Genomic DNA, 22,649 nt, shown 5'->3' on the forward strand with positions numbered 1-22,649 from the left:
CGAGAAACACAGTTTAAACACTGACCCTGAACAAGCAAGTATTGTAAAAACCAGAATCTGGCATCAATTTCTCTCTTTGAGTCACTTCAAGTTGGACCCATTTCCAACAGTCTATTGAGATCATTTAGCGCTTAATTTTATCCACTCCAAATTAGATGCGAGATTTACGGTACAGAACTCCTACTGTGAAATTTGGTTAATACATTTAAGCTTCTGCAACTCCAAATATACGAGACACAATGTCTTTTCCTCGCATACACAGAAAGGGGTTATGATGGCTGGCTGAACAGTAGTCACACTTATAGACAAGCAGACAGCAGGTGGGATTTTGAGTTCATCTCGAGTTCACAGGTTTGGTCACGTATCCACATCTGGCACATGTGAATCTCCCATTTATATGTGAAAATGTTTTATTTAAAATGATTTATAATTTATAAGGTAGATGCGTTTACACCCGAAGCTTAAATTGAAGAACTTCTTATAAAATAGCACCAACCAGAACAGATGCAATTGAAAACGGAGGCTGAATATGTTTAGTTTGTGCTATACACCTGTAAAAGGAAGCACTTCACTCGGCTCTATTAAAGCACGCAGAGCAGAGAGGTTAGCTGAGCAGAAGGTTAAAGGTTATTCGGCTTGCTGACGGACACAGCAGTGGGTTAGATGCTTAAATAAGCTCCTTTAGTGGTTTTTGTATTTTCTTTTCTTTTTACCAGGTGCTGGCGTCACTTCGTTATTGGCAGTTCGAGTCCCAAACACCGCGTCAAAATCTACATTCATGCCGGGAATTTGAGCAGCCTGCTGGGGAGCGCCACGCTCTAGACCTGAGGACAAAATCACATGCATACACAAATCCTTAATTCAGGCTCGCACACGGATTAAATGTTCCCTCCTGACCTTCTGCACAGGTACATGTATACAAAAAAAAACAGCACTACATCAGTGGGTTTATACTGATGCTTCAGAAATTTTGCATAGTCTCATATACCACACTGGAGTCGAATTCATGAACCTGATTGGTCGAAAGTACACCTCTGGCCGTGATCCCGTCGCCAAAGCAAATCACGAGGTTATGTTAATGCGTTCGATTGATTTTCGACTGAGGAAACAAATGCGGTTTCTGTGAGGAGACGTTTATTTCACTTTTATGGAAGGAAGGAAGAGTTTATAGCTTATGGACGTTCCACATCACGTGTAATGACATTCAATACATAAAAATGTATGTTGTGTATTTTATTTACTAATGAATAATTTCATCTTAGGCAATTATTAAATTTTATATTAAATTATTATTATTATTAAATTTTCTATTACTTAGGCAGTAATAGAAAAGAAAAACGTTATAGTGCCCATGCCTACTAATGATGACATTAGTAAAACACAAATGCTATTCACATCTGCAACTAATATAATTATAACATTTTCTGATGCATTGTACCATAAGATTTATAAACATAGTACATCATACAGTGCAGTCATGTTACATATAGAAAGTGTTTAAGTTTCTCTTGCTGAGGTGTGCATTTCTTCTCTTCTAGCTTTTCTGATCGAGCCACTACAGGAGAGCAAACTACCGGTCTCTCACTCTCTCTCTTCAACAATGTCCTCATATTTTTTAATTCAGGCCTGATGGATGAGCACAACCACCCAGAGCAGGTCACACCACCACTAACGCCTACACCAGTTAACCCACTCCATTCAGATCTGTACAAGAGGTACGGTTTAAAACAAGTGACGAGGGGCAGTGAAGTAAGTAAGAGAAATGGAAAGTTGATATCATGCTAAAATTTTTTTGAATGTTCCAAAACAATGGGGCCAACAACGCTATTATTTTACGCGGTAAGCCTGACGCTACGGTCAAGTGCTGGCGAGTGTGAAACCTGACCGTGCCAAAGTCATTGCCAGGGCACATACTGTAGAGAGCGTTGTTTTCCTGCTCCGTGGGGAGTCTATGAGATTACGCTCTCTCCCTTATCAATCAAAACAAAACTCGCATATCATGGACGAGTGTGAGGTTGTGTATGTAGAAGGAGATCAGGACTTTTCTCAGTGTTCAGCTGTGATGCACTACTGGCTCTGGTAGCTGTTGTGTAATAGGGAAAAGCTAGCAAGTGGTTGGGAAATCGGAACATAAAAATCGGAAGAAAATGACGTTTTCAAATATTTAAAATAAAAAATACAAATAAAATAAAATGACCAAAGAAGTCATCTTACCTCCCCAGGCACTGCTGGCTGTAGGTATGGATGGATTGCTCTGCACGGCAGGGATGAAAGTTTGCTGGAGGTCAAACAGGTCGCTGGTGAGATTTGGCACGCTGTGGGACCCCGGCATCGTACAGTCATTATAACATACCTCACAATCATCAGAAAAACGTCTATATTCTGCTTAGGGCTGCAACAACTAATCAATAAAATTTATCGATAATAATCAAGTTACAGGTTTAGCGAGAAAACGCCGGAGAGTTCAGGGTCAAAAAAGGGTCTGTTCAAAGTCCCGGATGAAGGTGAATCATCCGCATGGTAAATAAAAACTGTATCACCCTCATCATGTGAAAATAGTACAGTTTAATGAAGTGCGATTGTGTAAACCAATGCATATTTTCTTGTATTTTAATGTTAACTTGTTGCATTTCTCCGTTTCATTCTCTTTTTATAGCATTTGTCTTCTACAGCAGTAACAGTTTATCAAACGTGATTTCCTGCGACTTTACTGCATTCCATTCTTCTCCCATTCCCTCCTCAACAAGCAGCACTATAAACTTTCCAATGTCAACATTTAAGAGAGTTAAACTCAGTATGTGCCTTTATTTTATATACTATTATACATAATTACCCTGAATTGGGGTTTTATATAGTTATAATAGGCAAAACATTGACGAGGACTGTGCTAGAACAGATTCCACTACAGGCTGCAGTCTGCACTTCAGTGTGTGTGTGTGTGTGTGTGTGTGTGTGCATGGTACACACCTGTTGGTGACAGGGGCATGGGTGGTGTTGTGGTTGGAGAACAGATCCACTGCTGCACTGTGGTTGTTGATGCTTGCGGGCTGAGTAACAGGCGACGAAGAAGGAGTCTGCATGCTCATCTCTTTCAGCCGCTGGTCCTGCACATCCACACATTTTCTGTCACCTCACTTTACAGACGACAGTATATATAAATATATACATATATATATATATATATATATATATATATATATATATATATATATATATAAAAACAAGTCTTCAAAATATATCTGACAGCACATGGTGTGCAGCTGACAGGCTGCGATAAAGAATCTAAATATACAGTAAACTGTACTGCACCATTCACACTGCACTGAGGAACACAGTATACACACGTGCACTGGTATGCAGGGATGATGGCAGTGTGTGCAGGATAAGATTTTAAGAAGCAAGATAAACTCAGCCTGGAAAGAAACCAGTCAAATTCACACAAATACATCAACAAAAGCAATCTAAATTCCTCCCAAACGCCGTTACAAATGACTGAGCTGATAAACACGCACCAAAATTCAGACACAAACACAACCCAACCCGCTGCTGAAACATTATAACCGCTGAACTACACTGACCGCAGTGATGAAATATACCACAAGTGACTGACTATAGTCTGTCCTAAACCAACCACTATGCACACAGGATACCTGCCTTTATCTCTCAGACACACGCACACACACGCACGCACACACGCGCGCGCACACGCGCGCGCACACGCGCGCGCACACGCGCGCGCACACGCGCGCGCACACGCGCGCGCACACACGCGCGCACACACGCGCGCACACACGCGCACACACACGCGCACACACACGCGCACGCACACACACGCGCGCAAGAATGCTTTACATGAAGTAGCCTGTGTAGATCCACTCCACATCACAGGGAACAATAAGCTAAAGCTCCACCTATACATTTACAGACGTGTTTTATATACATAAATGTTTATGCACAATGCACGTGCAGTTAAAAAGTGCTGCCTGTAGAAAAAAAAAAAAACAACAACATGACAATGACATCAAGTCTTGTTTAACCTCTGGAACAGTCATGTGACAAACTGCGAGGCGAATGTTGAGGGCGGTGCCTGTGAAACGAGATTGATGAGACTCTGAAAAAGGAAAATAATGACTACCAAAATCTTTATAAAGTATCTTGGTTATTTCTGGAATCGAGGCACATGTCGTCCTACTTTAAGTCACGCAAAGAACTTCAGTTAATTTGAACGCTACGGTGAAGTCAAAACAAGCAGCACGTCACCGGAATGACATCACGACATCTTCATCTTATCTTCATTAGAGATAGTTAGTATAAGCTTCTATCAAAATACTGCAAAAATGGCATACAAATATACGACACGCGCATCCCGACGGTGATCGGTTTAGACATCATAGCTTCTCTGAACATTTACAGAGATCCAGGTACTATATCGAGCCTCTACATCAGGCTTATCTAAATGTAGAGTGCATTCCAGGACACATTCCAGGTGTGTGTGTGTGTGTGTGTGTGTGTGTGTGTGTGTTCCATATGGGATGACAGAGACAAAGGATTTTGGCTAACCTCACACTCCTCTCACTGCCTGAGGCTAATCATTGACGTGAAGAGGACGTGCGGGGTAAACAAATGCCTAAGTTTGCGCGGTCCTATCAGAGTGAAGGACGCGTTGTTCCCCGAGCAGCGGCGCCGCTCTGACAACGCCAAAGCGTTTCAAAAATCACCAAAGGAAGTGCTGAGCCTTTTCTTATCACACACTAATCTGTGAGCATGTTCAGCTGCCAGACTAAACTGGTGTTTTTATTAAGAAAATAAAAATAACCTTATCTGATCTGGGATCAGCTATTTGGGTAGAGTCAGGGTGGGGTGGGGTGGGGGTTGTGGAGGATCTGAGGCACACTGCGTATATATTTATCTCTGTACAAAGTTCCCATGTCACTCAGGCTTAAGTCAAGCCCTATAAGAATATATGGTGAATCCAAGCAGTACGGACGTAAACAGTGATTTAAATGTTCTCACGGTTATATGATCCATGCAGCTGTACGCTTCGGTGTTGCGTCCTATTTCCTGTAACGCTTTCCAGGTTATTAACCAAAACAGAGCTTCTGCATAATTAAAATGGAGATTGAAAAATAAGTCCCAATAAATCTTTTCTTTCCGGCTTCTCCCATTAGGGGTCGCCACAGCGGATCATCCGTCTCTATACCCCCCTGTCCTCTACAGCTTTTTTTATTTTAATTATTTTATCACCTGACGATCTTGTCGCTTGAAATGTTCGTAAATGTGTGTGATCTTTGAATCTTCTAGCATCCTTGCTGCAGGTCTGTTACTGGTCAAGACAATAAAACTAACTGAAAAAGTCATTCATGTTTTCGATCAATTTTCTTTGTGCTGATTAATTGTGGCTTTTTTCCCCCCTAGAAATATTGCTGTTATTGTGACCTAGTCATTAAACAATAGTATATCTAAACCAATGTTATTACAATAAAAAAAAAATACAAAATTTAAACCCTAAACAAAAGTCAGAGTATAAAATTGGCCATGCTCTTTTAGAACAAGGGACATCACACACTGTCCCATACCAGCCAATCACACGCATCCATAAGCTTATGTATGAGGGGTAGGGATGTAAAGGTACACGTATTCGCACCGAATAATTTTGAATGAATGAATGAATGAAGGATGGAAGGAATACATTTATTTATAAATAAATTAATACCCATCTTGTGTGTTTCTTTAATGAAGACATTTGTTAAAGTATGCTGAAATAAATAGAACATTGCTTTGGAAAATTCAATTGTAAATGTAAAACACACCCACACTTATTAACGCATCCATATTACCTAAATGAGGTCTAAACCATTTTTTTATTTAAATCAATATCATTTGTGCCATTTGAATTGATGCCGCAATTTAATAAATTCTAATAAAGTGCATTGCATTAATCCGATTGATTCAATGACCATATATTTTAACCATAAAATTGCTTAACTGTTGGGAATCTGTTGTTCACAAATGTTAATTGCTGATAAACGATGTTAATAAAAATGACAAGCAATTTTAATGTTTTGCAATTCTTCCCCCTGACTGCACCGAAATTAAACCGAACCGTGACTTCAAAACTGAGGTACGTCCCAAACTGTGAATTTTGTGTACAGTTACACCCCTAATAACAGTAAAGAAAGTATGCAGATAGAGTGTGTGTTCCATTGTCCTGTGATGCAGCATGAGCAGCAGTTTAAAAATTAAACTGCGGTCTGAGGAAGAACCAGTCACCCTCACCAGATTGTAGCTCAAGGAGAAATGTACAAATGTCTTTGCAGACGCACCCCCTCTTGAAATTTCGGCATTACATGTTTTGCAAATCGCTACCCGTGGGTCTTTCGCAGATATACTGAAATACGTCCACACAGCAGACATGTTGTTTTAGACAAGCACGTGCAGGCCGCGGTTTCTGTTTGCTTCATCACAAAAAACTGTATCGGCCGTGTTGTTTTGGTGATCAAAGTCTTTCAGCCGAAAATTTTCGGTGGCCGAATATTCAGTGCATCCCTAATTTTTATATATATATATACACATACATACACATACATATACATATATATATACATACACACACACACACACACACACACACACACACACACAGGTCATATCACACAGAGCAAAAATAAATAAGGGAAGAAAAAAAAACTCCACCCGTGTATATTTATTTCTTGGCAGGTGGCGCACACAACTCCCAGAACAATGTACCTGTACTGCCTTTATTTGACATTTCTTGCCCACTCGGCGTACCAGCACAGCACATTCGCAACCAATTCCTCATTTTCCTTCTTTTCGTAATAAGCAATAAAATCAATCAGCATACTTCCTGAAATGTCGCTAAGGGTGTGTGTGTGTGGGGGGGGGGGGGGGGGCCTCAATGGAGTGCAGGATAGAAGATAAAAGATCTAAAGGTCCTTTGCTTGATCCGATACATAACAGCATGTAATTAAAAAGATACAAAGCTGAATTAACTCACAGGAAAGCTGTAGCCCACCTTGAGAGCCTGCAGTCTGGCCTGTTCCTCCTCGAGAGCCTGCTGTTTCTCCTTCTCATCCACGCGTGTGAAGGACATGCCCGTGTTCGAGAGGGACGACACGGCGCTGGACAGAGTGGTGGCTCTACATGGAGACACACACACACACACACACACACGAGAACACGGGTAAAATGTGGTTAGCGTCTTAGAGGAAAAGTAATGATTTCCTCAGATTTAATTGCTATTGCTGTGTGAGCAGACACGTAAATCTGCAGCTAATCGCAGCACTACATAATCAGACTGAAATCCTCCGCAGTTTTATAGCAGGATACGACACAGGAATCTCCCTTTAAGCCTCTACATGGATTCTATTCCTGCTCACAAGCGCTCAGTTCTGAGGGGGCTGAATAACACTCTCGATCCTGACTGACTACAGTGTGTTTATTCATGAGCAGGAGTGCCAAGAACAAATTATAGGATTATATGAACTCATTCTCATGTACTGGTGTTTTATTTGATGTTTATAGTGATATGCATAGCTTTAAAAAGGGATGTTTAGCATTTTTCGGAAGGTTTCTCCAGTGTCAACGTGCCAAATCTTCAATAGAGAAGACCGCTTTTGTAAAAAGCCATTTTTTGCTATGATATGAGAGCAATAACACACTTTGAGACAAGCTACTATACAAAAATGGTTTTGAAACTCTTATGTCGCACACCCTGATGTTATTTATTACATAGTTTAACGGTAAATGTTCAGCCCTACTTTTATTAAGCGGACATATATTTATATACAGTGCATGCGGAACGTATTCACAGCGCTTCACTTTCTCCTCATTTTGTGTTAGTTTTACTCTAAAATGGATTCAATTCTTTATTTTTCCTCAAAATTCTACAAACAATATCCCATAATGACAATGTGGAAGAAGTGTGTTTGAAATCTCTGCAGATTTCTAAAATAAATAAATCATGTATATAAGTATTCACAGCCTTTGCTCAGTAATTTGTTACAGCGCCTTTGGCACCAATTACAGCCTCAAGTGTATTTAAGAATGATGCAATAAGCTTGGCACATCTATTTTTGGCCAGTTTCTTCCATTCTTCTTTGCAGAACGTCTCAAGCTCAATCAGCTTGGATGTGGAGCATTGGTGCACAGACATTTTCAGATTTCTCCAGAGATGTTCAATCGGGTGGAAGTCTGTGCTCGGCTGGGAGACTCAAAGACATTCACAGAGTCGTCCCATAGCCACTCCTTTGTTTCCTTGACTGTGTGCTCAGGATCTTTTTCCTGTTGGAAGATCCAGAGTGCTCTAAAGAAGGTTTTTATCAATTTTGCTGCATTCATCTTTACCTTGATCCTGACTAGTCTACAAGTTCCTGCCACTGGAAAACATCCTCACAGCATGATGCTGCCACCACCTGTAAGAATGGTATTGGCGATGATCGGTGATGATCGGTATCTGGTTTCCTCCAGATGCTTGGCATTCCGTTCAATCTTTGTTTCTTGTGGTTTGAGATTCCTTTAGGTGCCTTTTGGCAAACTCCAGGTGGGCTTTCAGGTGCTTTTTACTGAGGAATGGCTTGTGCCTGGCCACTCTACAATACAGGGCTGATTGGTGGAGTGCTGCAGAGATGGCTGTCCTTCTGGAAGGTTCTTCTCTCCCCACAGAGAAACACTGGAGCTCTTTCAGAGTGACCATCGGGTTCTTGGTCACCTCCCTGACTAAGGCTCTTCTCCCTCGATCGCTCAGTTTGGCTGGGCGGCCTGCAGTCCTGGTGGTTCTAAACATTTTCCATTTATGGATGACGGAGGCCACTGTGCTCATTGGGACCTTCAATGCTACAAACTGAGCTGTGCCTCAATACAATCCTGTCTCGGAGGTCTAGAGACAATTCCTAAGACTTCATGTCCTGGTTTGTGCTCTAACATGCACTGTTAACTGTGGGACCTTATATAGGCAGGCATGGGCCTTTCAAAATCATGTCCAATCAACTGAATTTACTACAATCACGTTGTAGAAACATCTCAAGGATGATCAGTGGAAACAGGATGCACCCGAGCTCAATTTTGATTGTCATGGCAAAGGCTGTGAACACATGTACATGTGATTTTTTTATAAAAATAAATTTGCTAAAATTTTAAACAAACTTCTTTCACGTTGCCATTATAGTGTTTAGTTTGTAGAATTTAAAGGAAAATAATGAATTTAATTCATTTTGGAATGAGGCTGTAACATAAAATGTGGAAAAAGTGAAGCGCTTCGAATACTTTTGGATGAACTGCAAAACAGAAGCAGATTTGCCCAATCAGAGACCAGTCTGATGACATACATACTACCTAGTTGTGTGAGCTGTTTTACACTTGTGCTACTGCACCGAGCATTTGGCAACAAATCTCAGCTCAGGTTGCGAAAGGAAACCTCCACCTGGCATGTGTGACACTCAGCACTGTGGCGTACCTGCTGTCTGCAGAGAACTCTTTAGTCTTCTTGCCCTCTAGGGAGGCCAGGTGCTGCTCCAAAGCCTCCAGCAGACTGCTGGGAGCCTAAAAGAGACACGGACAGGGTGATGAGAGAACGCCAGAATGCACATTCAGCATTTATTTTCTCTTAATATTTACATGCCTGTGCAGCTATCCATCCACCCATTCATAGATATAGAGTTAAATAGTGACAGAGACAGAAAGGCAGACAGGAAAATAAAAGACAGTTTGAAAGAAGAAACTTTCAATCTGGTAACAGTTATTAAAGCGATTAAATATTAGTGTGATCTGTTAATATTTACATGTACATATCATAAAGCCCAAAAGTGGTGGACACCTGACCATCACATCTACGTGTGTGGGCATCCTCTTTCCGGTTGCCACACTGTGCGGTTTGTATATCTAAGACAAATTTTGAAAATCCTAAAAGATTTCTCTAATCCTCGCCTTGTCGACATGTTCGCCGGCAGTCGATTAATGGCCGTTTCCATCATTTTATTCTCAGAAAACATTCTGGCAGTGTGAGGAGATTCCAGACTCTTTCCTGCAGTGCGACCTCTCCTACGACGACCGTCAAACAGGAACCACGAGGAGCACCGAAACCTAATGACGCAATTACAACAGCGAGACAACCTCAAACCACCTCGGGGAAAATGTGGAAGCGAGTCACATGGACAGTACAGCAAGATGAGAAATTTCTTGAGTCATGGAGGGGGAAGGAGTGTTTGTATGGCGTTTTTATTATTAATGCATTTCACAAACAAAATTAACGATATCGTTTTTCCGCTGCCAGCTACCGTCGGCGAGAGAACGCGAGTCTGACCGTGTGACCGATTGAAGCTGCAAAACTTCAGACGAGTCTTTTTCTTGTGTGCTTCGGTTTTTGACTCTCGTGCTGTCTGTAATTATGACAAATGAGATCCTACAGTGCGGGTTCATGTTCGTACAGTCTGACGAGCAACAAAAGACTATTTATTAAAAAAAAAAAAAAATGATTTGAACTTAACCTCACTAAAACCTCTGAGATGAACCTGAACTCTGACCTCCCCCAAAGGCCTCCTCACCCAGCATCTCATTAATGCTTTTGTAGGCAAAATCTACTGAAGATTATAACGACAGCAAAGGAGGAAATGAATGGGACGGGACATCCAAAGAGCACAGGTGTCCACAATCCTTAAGTCTTGCAGTCCAGATATAAAATGTTTTAAACGTAGCCCCCAGCTGGAAGGCACCGTTTGCCAGCCTCCATTTACCTCATTCATCAATGGAAAAGATTCACCGTAGGACCATCACATAGCAGATCCAATATCTGATTTATGTTGATCCCCAGCGGTGCTGCTTTTCTTTGGATAAACGGGAAATATTCAAGCTGACAAACTGCATAAATGGTTCATTTAATTCTGCTACTTCTTCCTTTCCAAACAGTTCGAACACATCTGATTCAACCAGTCAGGAGTATGAAACTGTGACAAGCGGGTATATGCGATTACGGGTGCAAACTCGGGAAACAAAACATCAAACGTTGTCAAACTATTGTTCAAATTTTAATAACTATTGTCCGGGTTGAATCTGCAAAATTGGCAAAAAAAACATGCAAATTCAGTCTGTCTTTCACCATGGACAAAGAGAGAGAGAGAGAGAGAGACGGGATGAGGAAAGAGAATAGTGTAGTAAGACAGGAAACCTGTGCACACAAGAATTCCGTAAAACCGTCATGTCAGCACAAGGCATCCGCCCAGTGTTGCTGCAACACACAGATTTCTGTGCAAAATGCCACTAACGCACAGTGACATTTATTTTGAAAGACAGCCATATTGAGTTTATCAGTGTTAATCATGCAGTGCATCATGCTTGCCCTTTTACACAGAGGTAATCTACAATACGTGCTTGGCAGTGAGAGCAGGCCGTCTCTGTCTCACCCTCAGGTACCTTTTACAAATGGCATCATGTAGGGACATCGAAAAGATTCCTGGAAGCCCAGTGCTAAATACTGTAATGTATACAGCCCTGTACTAGTGTCAATGTTAGCTAAGGCAGTGTCCTCCGTGTCTCGCCGTTAGAGAGAAGAGCACTGACCCGGTGCCAACTTTCCAGATCACATGGTTAATGTTTAAACTGGCCTTTAAGCCACTGAGGGACTGAAACTCTCTCTCTAAACCAGCTGCTGCCGCATTTCGGTACGGATTTGAACCCGCTCTTGAACCCGTCGTGGACTTGAGGTTGTTTACGCTGCTTTATCAGCTCAAGCGAAGTTAGACGAGTCCTTCGATGGACAAAGAATCGAGTCTTCTTAATTGCAGGCTTCCCGAAACAGACACATTTTAAGCAATTCCCTTTTATAAGTGTGAAAGAGCGGCGATAAAATAAAGCCGGCTGCCGGGATCACAGTTTATCACAAGTCAAAATTTAAATATTAAAGTGCTTGTGGACGTGTGTCACAAATGTGTATTTAAAAAATAATAAAAGTTAAAAGTAATGCTTTCTGTTTCACATTCTTTTTAAAACGGACCATCAAATCGCATCACAAAGATTTTCGACTGATTTCTCGATTGAATAATTAGTTGTAGATCATGTGGTGAATCGATGTCCTTTTGCGTGCACGGTCACTGTATTAAAGCAACGGTGCCTTCATAGAGCCTTATTGCTCATGCTACAGCTGGAACTACAGCCTGAGCCGTGCTGTTAAAATCATACATAATGCAAAACCTTCTGACCAATCAGAGCAGAGAACGTCGCCATACTATGCAAGCAATAACGGGAACTCTTGTTTAATGGCTGTTTAGTGGCATTAAATGTAACTGTAAACACATTCAACTACAAGTATCTCCTTTTTTATGCAAGAAAATGACATAATACATATAATCTTTACTTACAGCATGCAGTTAACTAGAAAATCTACATGATGACGGCGTGCATATGTTGAACAAATGATCATCACCTTCGCGCTAAACCTTTCTCCCCTTGCACGGCTTTTTAGATGCATGATTCACGCTTCTCTGTTGCAAGAGGAAGCCGAGGGTGAAAACAAACGACCCACGCATGGATGTGACTGCCAGGTAGATTTTCACTTGCTTATATTTCCACAGATTTAAACAGGAACTGAAAACTGGCCAAGCGAAATTTCCCAATACTCTGAAAATAGGAAGGGCTCTACTGAGAATGGTTCTTTTTTGTGTTGTTTTCTACTGAGAACGATCCTGGCAGCTTTACAAAAAGAGAAGAGTCGATATAAAAAGAGAACCTCAGTTTTAAATACAACGCTGCTTTTCTGCCCCGTGGCTCGACAAAGCGAGACGCTGAGAATCACACCTTTGATTTAGGAGCCGAATAATAAAAGTGTGTGTCTGTGAGCGTGTGCATATGTGTGGTTACATCAATACTTTACAAGTGTCTTGCAGACAGCCAGTAGGAAATATTTCTCCCCATAAATTAAACAGGCTGAATGAAGCACGATAGGTAAAGAAACCTGTCCCCCTTTTCTCCAGCTGCTTAATCATCTCCCTTACACACACACACACACACACACACACACACACACACACACACACACACACACACACACACACAGTAGCAGTGGTGTGAGGGCATCATGCAGAGTCGCCTTATTCAGTGTTAGCCTCTGGAAGCGAGGAGCTGACAATAACACTGATCTGTACACCAGATTACACACTGAAGCAGCAAGGTGCATGACCAACCCCAAGCCTTGTGCACAACCCCATCACCTACAATGTAACATCCTCTGATGGTCTGGAAGGAACAGTAAAAGCTGTTACTGAGGTGCTGAAATCTAACACACTCTGACACACTGTTCTCCTTCTCTCTCTCACACACATACACATATATAAAAATGCACATTGGTGATTATTGTCAAGATGAGGATGGCTTTATCTTTTGAGTCTGGTTCCGCTCAAGGTTTCTTCATGCCATCTCAGGCAGTTTTTCCTTCCCACAGTCACCACTGGCTCGCTCATTACGGATGAACTTGCAGTTAGAGGTCGATAGTTAATTGCTGGAACTATCAGCAAAAATCTATATCAATAGTTTTTCCGGTTTCCGGTCCACTGTCATTATGACAGCGACCTCTAGAGCCGCATGTTTTCACACCCGAGATTGAGAGCTGCATAAAATATTATTATTATTATTATTATTGTGTTTACAGTTCAGCAATATTTTACATAGAGTCTTTTGTTTAATATCCAGTATATATTTTTTTAAATAGGTACGTGCGATCCAAACTAGCTTTCTGTATCTGTAAACTCATACACCATAAGTTCGAACTTTACATGCACTTATAAGCAACAAAATTATAGCCACTAAAACTTATACACTCTTTTATACAACTCTCTGTAAAGCTGCTTTGAGAACAATGCCCATGCAAACTTGTCTTCAGTTTACTGCTCATTTTTAAAAGCTGGATAATCGATGATGCACTTTTGACCCATAATGTGGACTGACTGACAAACTGACAAAAATCAGCTGAAACAGAAACCAGATGTCACAGTGAGGGTGAACAGAGAACAGAGAAGAACAAGAGGGTGGAGGAAGTGGAGATGAAATGTACACTGACCTGAGTGAGATCTGGGATGTCACCCTGATCAATCCCAACTTGCTGTGACGTACGAACAAACATAAAAAAGGCACATGGACAAACACAAACAAACAAAGGGAGGGGAGGGGATAAAGGACAAAAAAAAAAAAAAAAAAAGAATATAAACAAAAGGGTCATTATTTCATGCAGTGTCTGTAAACTGAACACAACAGAAAGATCGATGCGGAAGGAAACGTGAAGGTCGGCCATGCAGCGTTTACTCGGGAGAGATGGAGATGAATGTAGATGTGAGACGTGGATGACGCTTTTTAGACAAACGGGACTCAAAAATCATTTAAAATTACAACAACAAAAAAAGCCTGTTACGTACACGCATATGAACAAATCTATAATGATGGCTAATGGGATGAATGAAAAAACGGTCTTCCCAAAAACTTGGAATGAAGCTCACTGGATTTAAAGGAAAGATCTTTATTGAGAGACAGAGAGAGAGAGAGAAAGAGAGAGAGAGAAAAAGTGGGACAGTGATTGAGAGAAAGAGGCAGAGAGGGAAGAAAAGAATGACAAGGAGAGAGAGAGAGAGAGACAGCGGGAGGGTGAGAGACAGAGAGAGAGAGACAGACAGAGAGAGACAGAGAGAGAGAGAGAGAAGGAGGGACATAAAGAAAATCCTCAGCATCTGAACTGCAGATTTCTGTTTAGAAAGGTGCCACAGCGCTCAGAAAGCAGTTAACGCCGGTCACACCACAGAGAGAGAGAGAGCGAGTGTGTGAAAGAAAACGCGAGGAAGTTTGCAACTTGAAGAACGTGCGAGAGACACAAATAGCCATAGAGACAGTATGTGAGTGCGAGGAGCTTCATTCTCTACGCTGCGTCTACGCTGCATTAACTTGGATTTTGTTCCGAACAATTTTATGAATTGAGTAATCAATCAGATTTCAGCATTTGCCCATATAGTTAAAAAAAAATTCTCATATTTTTATTATTATTTATTTTTTATTATAAAAATTCCAATATATTAAATATGATCACTCGATTCATGAAACTGTTGGGGAAAAAATCCAAGTTAATCCAAATCTTTACTGAATTCTGACATTTACCATTACATGTCAAGGCTCTGGCATACTTTACAGTAAACTTTGATTTGAATATTAATATTTCCTTGCTTAAGAAGGAATTGAGAAGATTTTGGATAATAAGAGATGCCCAATAACTAGAATCCCTCAACATGTGTAAGGAAATTATTATCCATTCCCTTTTTTCATGCTACTGTCGATATCTGTCGTGAAGCTTATATATATATATATATATATATATATATATATATATATCTCGAGTTTATTTATTTAATTATTTTATAATTGTTTATAATGAATTTTTAAAGCCCTTCCTGTAAGCGGTCCTGAATGGCAGAACGAGTCCCGGTGAGACTGGCGCGTGCAGAACATCAGAGTCGTTGTTTGCCGTGTCTGTGTGTTTAATCGAGAGAAATAAAAAGGTACCTCTGCTACTTTGAGAAACTCGGACAGCTTGGTCATCCTGTACAGGAACTTTTTGTAGATGTCCAGAGCGTCTTTGCACTGGTTCTTCTTCATATCAAAATATTTCTCTGTGGAAAGAAAAAGTACAGCAGCCATTAGATGAGCGATTTGAGCAAAAGGCTGTAATTACCACATCAGCGAGCTGTCAAAACACACACGGCTGCTTGATAACATCGTCAAGATCCAGACGAACAGAGGGGGGTAAATTGCCTGCTTGAGAAAAAAAAAAAAAAAAGGAGTGCAACAAAACGTGCTCACGGAGGTGTCGGCTGCAGTGAGGTCTACAAGAAGCACTTTAGTGCACACTATTCATAGAAATGGTTTGTACTTAATGCCTGAGAGACTGCCGATAAAAACAGCTAAGGGGAAGAAAAAAAGAAAAAAAAAGAATGAGAGACACATCTGGGCTAACAATAGTTCTTTTTCTGTGCTCCGCTAACATGCACTGAAGAGAGTATATAAGGAGAGTATAGTGTGGTGGTGTGTAGTGAAAGCCACAGGAACCGTCAGCTCAATACTGCTCCTTAAACACCTAATGATGCAGTTTCAGATACGAGCAACCTGCTGAGAGAGAATGATGCGCTTTCCTCTGAGAGAATGAGAACAGAGTGCCATTTACTGAGAGAGTGAGAAGGAGAACTGTGCAGCCTTCAAGAGGGAGAGCACCCTGAAGAGTGAGGAAACGAGGGAGTAAATAGAGCACCCTGAAGAGTGAGGAAACGAAGGGAGTAAATAGAGCACCCTGAAGAGTGAGGAAACGAAGGGAGTAAATAGAGCACCCTGAAGAGTGAGGAAACGAAGGGAGTAAATAGAGCACCCTGAAGAGTGAGGAAACGAGGGAGTAAATAGAGCACCCTGAAGAGTGAGGAAACGAGGGAGTAAATAGAGCACCCTGAAGAGTGAGGAAAGGAAGGGAGTAAATAGAGCACCCTGAAGAGTGAGGAAACAAAGGGAGTAAATAGAGCACCCTGAAGAGTGAGGAAACGAGGGAGTAAATAGAGCACCCTGAAGAGTGAGGAAACGAAGGGAGTAAATAGAGCACCCTGAAGAGTGAGGAAACGAAGGGAGTAAATAGAGCACCCTGAAGAGTGAGGAAACGAAGGGAGTAAATAGAGCACCCTGAAGAGTGAGGAAACGAGGGAGTAAATAGAGCACCCTGAAGAGTGAGGAAACGAGGGAGTAAATAGAGCACCCTGAAGAGTGAGGAAACAAAGGGAGTAAATAGAGCACCCTGAAGAGTGAGGAAACGAGGGAGTAAATAGAGCACCCTGAAGAGTGAGGAAACGAGGGAGTAAATAGAGCACCCTGAAGAGTGAGGAAACGAGGGAGTAAATAGAACACCCTGAAGAGTGAGGAAACGAGGGAGTAAATAGAGCACCCTAAAGAGTGAGGAAACAAAGGGAGTAAATAGAGCACCCTGAAGAGTGAGGAAACGAGGGAGTAAATAGAGCACCCTGAAGAGTGAGGAAACGAGGGGGTAAATAGAGCACCCTGAAGAGTGAGGAAACAAAGGGAGTAAATAGAGCACCCTGAAGAGTGAGGAAACGAAGGGAGTAAATAGAGCACCCTGAAGAGTGAGGAAACGAAGGGAGTAAATAGAGCACCCTGAAGAGTGAGGAAACGAGGGAGTAAATAGAGCACCCTAAAGAGTGAGGAAACAAAGGGAGTAAATAGAGCACCCTGAAGAGAAAAGGAATGAATAGAGCACCCTGAAGAGTGAGAGAACAAACAGAGCACCCTAAAGAGTGAGAGAATGCACAAGGCACCCTTCTCCAAAAGTGAGAATAAAACACTCTCTCAGAAGAAGTAAGAACTTCTCACACTCTCTCAGAGAAACGGAGATTGCGACACGTCCCTGCAGCGTATAAAAGGCTGCTCTTTTCTGGGTATGCGAGATACCGACACACCCGTGACTGAGATCATCACGTCATTCTTAGAGAAAGAAAGAATAGATTGCACCTCCCTGGAGCGTGTGAGCGAGATTAGGACACACCCCTGTGAGCGAATGAGATTAAAACACACCTTGGTGCTATCAGAGGCAGTGTGTGTGAGTGTCTCACCCAGCAGGTTGATGACCCCCTCATTGTAGGCGGCAAACAGACGAATGGAGTCTTTGAAAAGCAGCATGAAGGCAGCATTGATCACACCGTTGGTGAGCTCGTTAGGATTAGCCTGGAGGGAGACAGACAGACAGACAGACAGACACACACACACACACCAAAACAGGATTTACTCAAGTGTCTACTCGGAACATCAGCCTCAAACCTCAGGCTACAGTGATCAGCTGATGAAACCAAGTTTTTATTGTTGACACATTGTTGAACAACGGTGTGACTTTTAGAAGACTTCCTGATGAATAATTTAGCGGCCGGCACAAAGCTAGCAGGTTGCCCAGGTGTGATTAAAGGTGTGATTTGGGTTGCAGGGTTTTTGCTTGGTTTTTTTTCAAAATATGTTTCTTATTTACGCAGCAGAAGGAAAAAAAATAATAATCTAAGTGACCTTTGTGCCTGCAGGACTGGTTTACACAAGATCATGTTTGACTACAAAGCAGTGCACGTCCATATTTGTTGCTCATACGTGTAGATCACTAGTGTTACAGAACATTTGTAGATCCTGAAGTTCAATTTGCATTTACGGCATTTGGGAGACGCCTTTATACCGAGCGACTTACGATTTTTACATCTGAGCAGTCGAGGATTAAAGGGTCTCGCTCGAGGGTCCAGCAGTGGCAGCGTGCAGGGATCAGAACTCAGGACCATACGATCAGAAGTCCAACATTAATCTCTGAGCCGCGGCTTTAACTGAAATGAGGATTTCGTCTGAATATTTTGTTACTTGGTTACACACGTTTTTAGCTCTGATTTCAAGGTGATTAGTGACGCTTTAAATTACACATTTTGTTCAACTATCACTCCAATTTATTTCAGATGTCCACTATAATCATCATCACACGAATGCAGAAGAACTTCAAAACTTTAGAAAGATCTAAAGGATTTCAAGATCGTATCTATCAATTATCTGAAACGAGCACCTAAATCTAGTTGGTTTCATCAGCCGGTCTACACGAGCGCACACTGGAAATAACATCCTGTGATTGATGAGGCAAGACACACAGGTGTATATATATATATATATATATATATATATATATATATATATATATATATATATATATATATATATATATATATATATATATATACATATACATACGCACACGCACACACGCACACTCGCCAGTACAAAACGTACAGACGCAAAACACACACCTGAAAGTCAAGCAGCGCATCCAGCTGGTTCTGAATAATGGGCAGAGTTTTGATCAGCTTCTCTGTATTCATGGTGCGCATCACTCCATCAATACTGTACAACGCACAAACACATATATAAACAAAACAACAAAAACAAAAACAGAAACAAACACACAGAAACAAACACAACGACCAGAGGTGCTGAAGTGTCAGTACTCCAGCACACGAGAAAAAAAACACCAGAGGTCTTTGTTCTGGCAGTATATATGATATTGAAGGGATTTTTATGACACTATGGTTCATACGAGTGTATTTCGGTATGCAGCTTTAGAGCGGCATTTAAATTGAAATCGTTGCAGAAGGGAAAACGCAGCTACTCCTCAGTAGCTGTGCAGCCGAGCAGCTCTGATGTAACCAGGATGGCTGAAGGACAATCTTGAAACATTCTCCCTCAGTGAAAGACTAAAGTGTAAAACACAAAAAGCTAAATAACTAGCAGGAAATTGGTGGTGGTGGGGGGGAATAGACAGTATGTGGGTTCTAAATATCAGCTCGTCACACTCCGGCAAGGAACGGAAGCTCCCGAGAGGCATCTTACTCGCGGTCTTTAAATAATCGTCTCGATCGGCTTACAGAGGCAACTTCATTAGTGCTGTAACAGTGACGCCTGACTCGACTGCAGCCCACAGAGACCGAGAGTACAGGCGCTCCACAGTAAACAAGACGTTACTGTGGCCAAATAAATGAACGCCTAATAAATAATAAATAAAATGCACCACTTTATGAGGAATTTTATGAGAGACTTTTTTTCGATCGTTAGAAATCGTTCTTGATAGTTATTCATTTGTCTCAATGCACTCGTAACCTCGAAGATTTCATTAGCACCACATACTGTTCCATTTTGGACGTGTAAAAGCATATTGTCGGGGGGCGTGGCCACACACACGCGCTGCTTGCTCGTTAGTAAGTCACATGACCATAGCGTGCGTGTAGGCTGTTACAGAAAGTGTTGTTTTTCTGGCGAATAAGGCTTAAGACAGTCAGCTCACTCTGAGTCAGCTACTCAAGAGAAGGCAATGATTTACCAAAAAAAAAAAAGAAAGAAAAAAAGACCTGCAGATGTTTGGGGCTTACCCTCTCTTCATCTTGGTGAAGTCGACAGCTACGAGCCGGTAGGACAGAGCCTTTTCGTTCAGATAGCGGCTGTAGCGCCTGATAAATGTGGACATGTCATAGCCTGACAGAGAATAAGTGAGAATAAACCAATGAGAGAAGGCCAGTTGGAGGACAGGAAGAGAAAGGAGTATGTATGCAGGGAGATTATGCTTGTGCACACTCGGGACTTACCTTGCAATGCACCTTTATCGAGGAAATTGTTGAGGTTGAAGAGAGTGTTTCTCGAGGCCAGGTACTGAATGAAACGCTACAAGACACAAAAAGCGACAGAGATTACAATCAGTATTTTGGCTGATGTTCTGCCGCACGTGACTGAGAGACGGCGGGTTTATCTACAACGTGACGACTTTGAGGACGCTGCTGATAGGAGGAAACTCCCTGTTCCGGCTGAAACGCGTCTGCACTAAAGCTTTTGTATAAGACGTGAGTTTTCGGAGCTCTATGGGTTGGCAGACGCCGCTGCCGCTGCCGCCGCCTTTCAAGACTGACGAAGCCGAGGCTGGGAAAAGCAGTCTGGAAATTCCCGAACAGAGGATCATCCAATGTTCCAAGCAGTGATCTGCTCAGACATGACTGAGCAGCATGTGATCTTTTCCCAGCCCTGGCAGAGTGTGGGAATTTTGGGGGATTCACGTCAAAACACCAGAGGAACGCTAACGATTAATGCTGCTCGTCACAAAACTACTCCCGTTCCCTAATTTTCCTAGTTAGGAAAGAGTTTTGTGAATCAGGAACCTCCACAGCCTTCTCGACAACGTTAATTGCGTCGATTAGAAAGCCAAACAAAAAGCTGAAATTATGGGTTTAAAAACTGTAACAGGCGATTAGAAAAAGTGAAGAGTGAAAACGGATCGATGCCACAATCGGCTGAATGAAAAAGAAATCTAAAAGCAGCTCCATATTCATTACACTTTACTAAATAAATGCTATGATTATTGACTCCACACCCCCTTCAGTGGGAATGACAGTAATGGAGCCACGCCTCCTTCACAAGCCCAGATGTCATTGATAACACCGTTTGCCGTTTTCTCATTTTCTACTAAACATGCAGAGAAAGCGGTTCGGCCGGTGCAACTAAGCTGTTTAGCTTTAATACAGGGGAAAGAGGGCATGAGAACTTTGAGATCTCTGCAGTCAAGCATTAAATATAAACCTTCTGCCAAAGGGCAAAAGTATTAAAACAGCAGAGTTATTTCATCAGTCAAACTTCTTTTGTGGCCGTTTACACTAAGGGAACAGCAGCTTTACCTGAAAGAGCCCAAAGCTTTTTTTTTTTTTCCTATCAATGCTGCAAAAAGAAAAATCTTAACGGTTTTCTTCAGAGAATTTAAGCTTCTACCGCCTCAAGATATTTGGTGACTGTAAAAAACCTCGAAGATGATCATGTGGTTCACCTTTTGCCCTGTTTTTTTTCCTCCTTACAAAAAAATTACTAGGATTGGCTCAATCAGGACGTTACTGGTTTGAGAAAAGCAGCCGCGCTCTGTTCCAACCTGATCCTGAAACGAGAAGCTCGGCAGATATAAGCGGCGACGCATTTCAGGGAATGATGGAGAAAATCCAAACGTTTTTTTTTAAAACGACTCTCACCTTTTTCTTGAGTTCAGAATCATTGCACCAAACACAGATTTGCCCTACAGCTGGAATTACACTGCCTGTGGCTGAAAGCCGAGAGATATGATATTGACCGCATATCTTGTGAAAGAAGCTTGAAAGCGGGGTATAATTGATGCTGGCAGTGTGACTCATTACCCCGAGGTGTCCACACAATTGTGTTAAAACCAGACAGATTCACACAAACGACAGAAATAAATGGTTGGTGGAGTCACTCATTCACTCAGACATACTGTTAGTAGAATGCTAATGTCAGGGGAAAAAACTGTATGTACACACACACACACACACACACACACACAAAAATCACCCACACACACACAAAAATCACCCACTGCAGCAAAAAGTCCGAGTAAATACAAGCAGCAATCATCTAGCAATCATCTTTGGAGATCTCCTGCTATTCTAATGTCCCACACTTCACCCAGCTTTTCTAGTCAATTTGCATTGGTTGGGAGGGAAAATGTGAAAACAAATGATAAAATCAGCTTCTGCTGCATGGAAAACAAGCTCCTACCCACCAACCCTTATTTGTGTCATAGGACAAGTAAAGTAAAAACATTCACAAGCAATCAAGAACAAAGAAAAATCGGAGGGGGAAAAAAAATAACGAGAAAAATAAATAAATAATAAATTTCGGCGAGATCGTGCGTCTTATGTCTGAACTACGAAAGCCAGTGGTGTTTTTATGAAGCTGTTGAAGGCTGAATCATGTTTTTATGTTTTACAGCTAGGGTTTTTTTCTTCAGTGCAGCATCCAAACGTGTCAATTTTAGCTGGATTTTTATATGCGCATCTTCGCTGCAAGCAAACACCAAATGCTGACTATAAACAAAAACCTTGGAAATTAAGAAATACACATCATAAAATAATACCAGGAATGTGTGTGTGTGTGTGTGAACATTTGATATAAAAAAAATTAATAAAAAAGGCAAATGATTTCCAAGCAGCTTTGAGCCACTCACCTACACACCTACAAATTTATTGATCATTTAATTTTTATTTAAAATAAAATATATA

The 22,649-nt window shown here is 41.5% G+C and overlaps 1 protein-coding gene across 4 annotated transcripts in view; it reads right to left on the bottom strand.

Annotated features, from left to right (window-relative positions):
* The window catches only part of LOC310726160 (phosphatidylinositol-binding clathrin assembly protein), a 58,372-nt gene that overhangs the window by 16,237 nt on the left and 19,486 nt on the right, over positions 1 to 22,649 (bottom strand). The window contains exons 4-14 of one of the 4 annotated variants that reach the window (XM_083541473.1): positions 20,187 to 20,262; positions 19,974 to 20,076; positions 18,858 to 18,951; positions 17,646 to 17,757; positions 15,547 to 15,653; positions 14,063 to 14,104; positions 9,473 to 9,558; positions 7,016 to 7,157; positions 2,968 to 3,104; positions 2,215 to 2,315; positions 714 to 824 (exon numbers count right to left, since the gene is read on the bottom strand). In XM_083541473.1, the coding sequence (XP_083397599.1) occupies positions 714 to 824; positions 2,215 to 2,315; positions 2,968 to 3,104; positions 7,016 to 7,157; positions 9,473 to 9,558; positions 14,063 to 14,104; positions 15,547 to 15,653; positions 17,646 to 17,757; positions 18,858 to 18,951; positions 19,974 to 20,076; positions 20,187 to 20,262 (1,111 nt within the window). The remainder of the gene's footprint in view (positions 1 to 713; positions 825 to 2,214; positions 2,316 to 2,967; positions 3,105 to 7,015; positions 7,158 to 9,472; positions 9,559 to 14,062; positions 14,105 to 15,546; positions 15,654 to 17,645; positions 17,758 to 18,857; positions 18,952 to 19,973; positions 20,077 to 20,186; positions 20,263 to 22,649) is intronic. The other 3 variants (XM_083541474.1, XM_083541475.1, XM_083541476.1) reach the window with 3 other exon arrangements.

The sequence above is a fragment of the Silurus aristotelis genome (assembly GCF_946808225.1).
Source record: "Silurus aristotelis genome assembly, chromosome: 5".
Lineage (NCBI taxonomy): Eukaryota > Metazoa > Chordata > Actinopteri > Siluriformes > Siluridae > Silurus > Silurus aristotelis.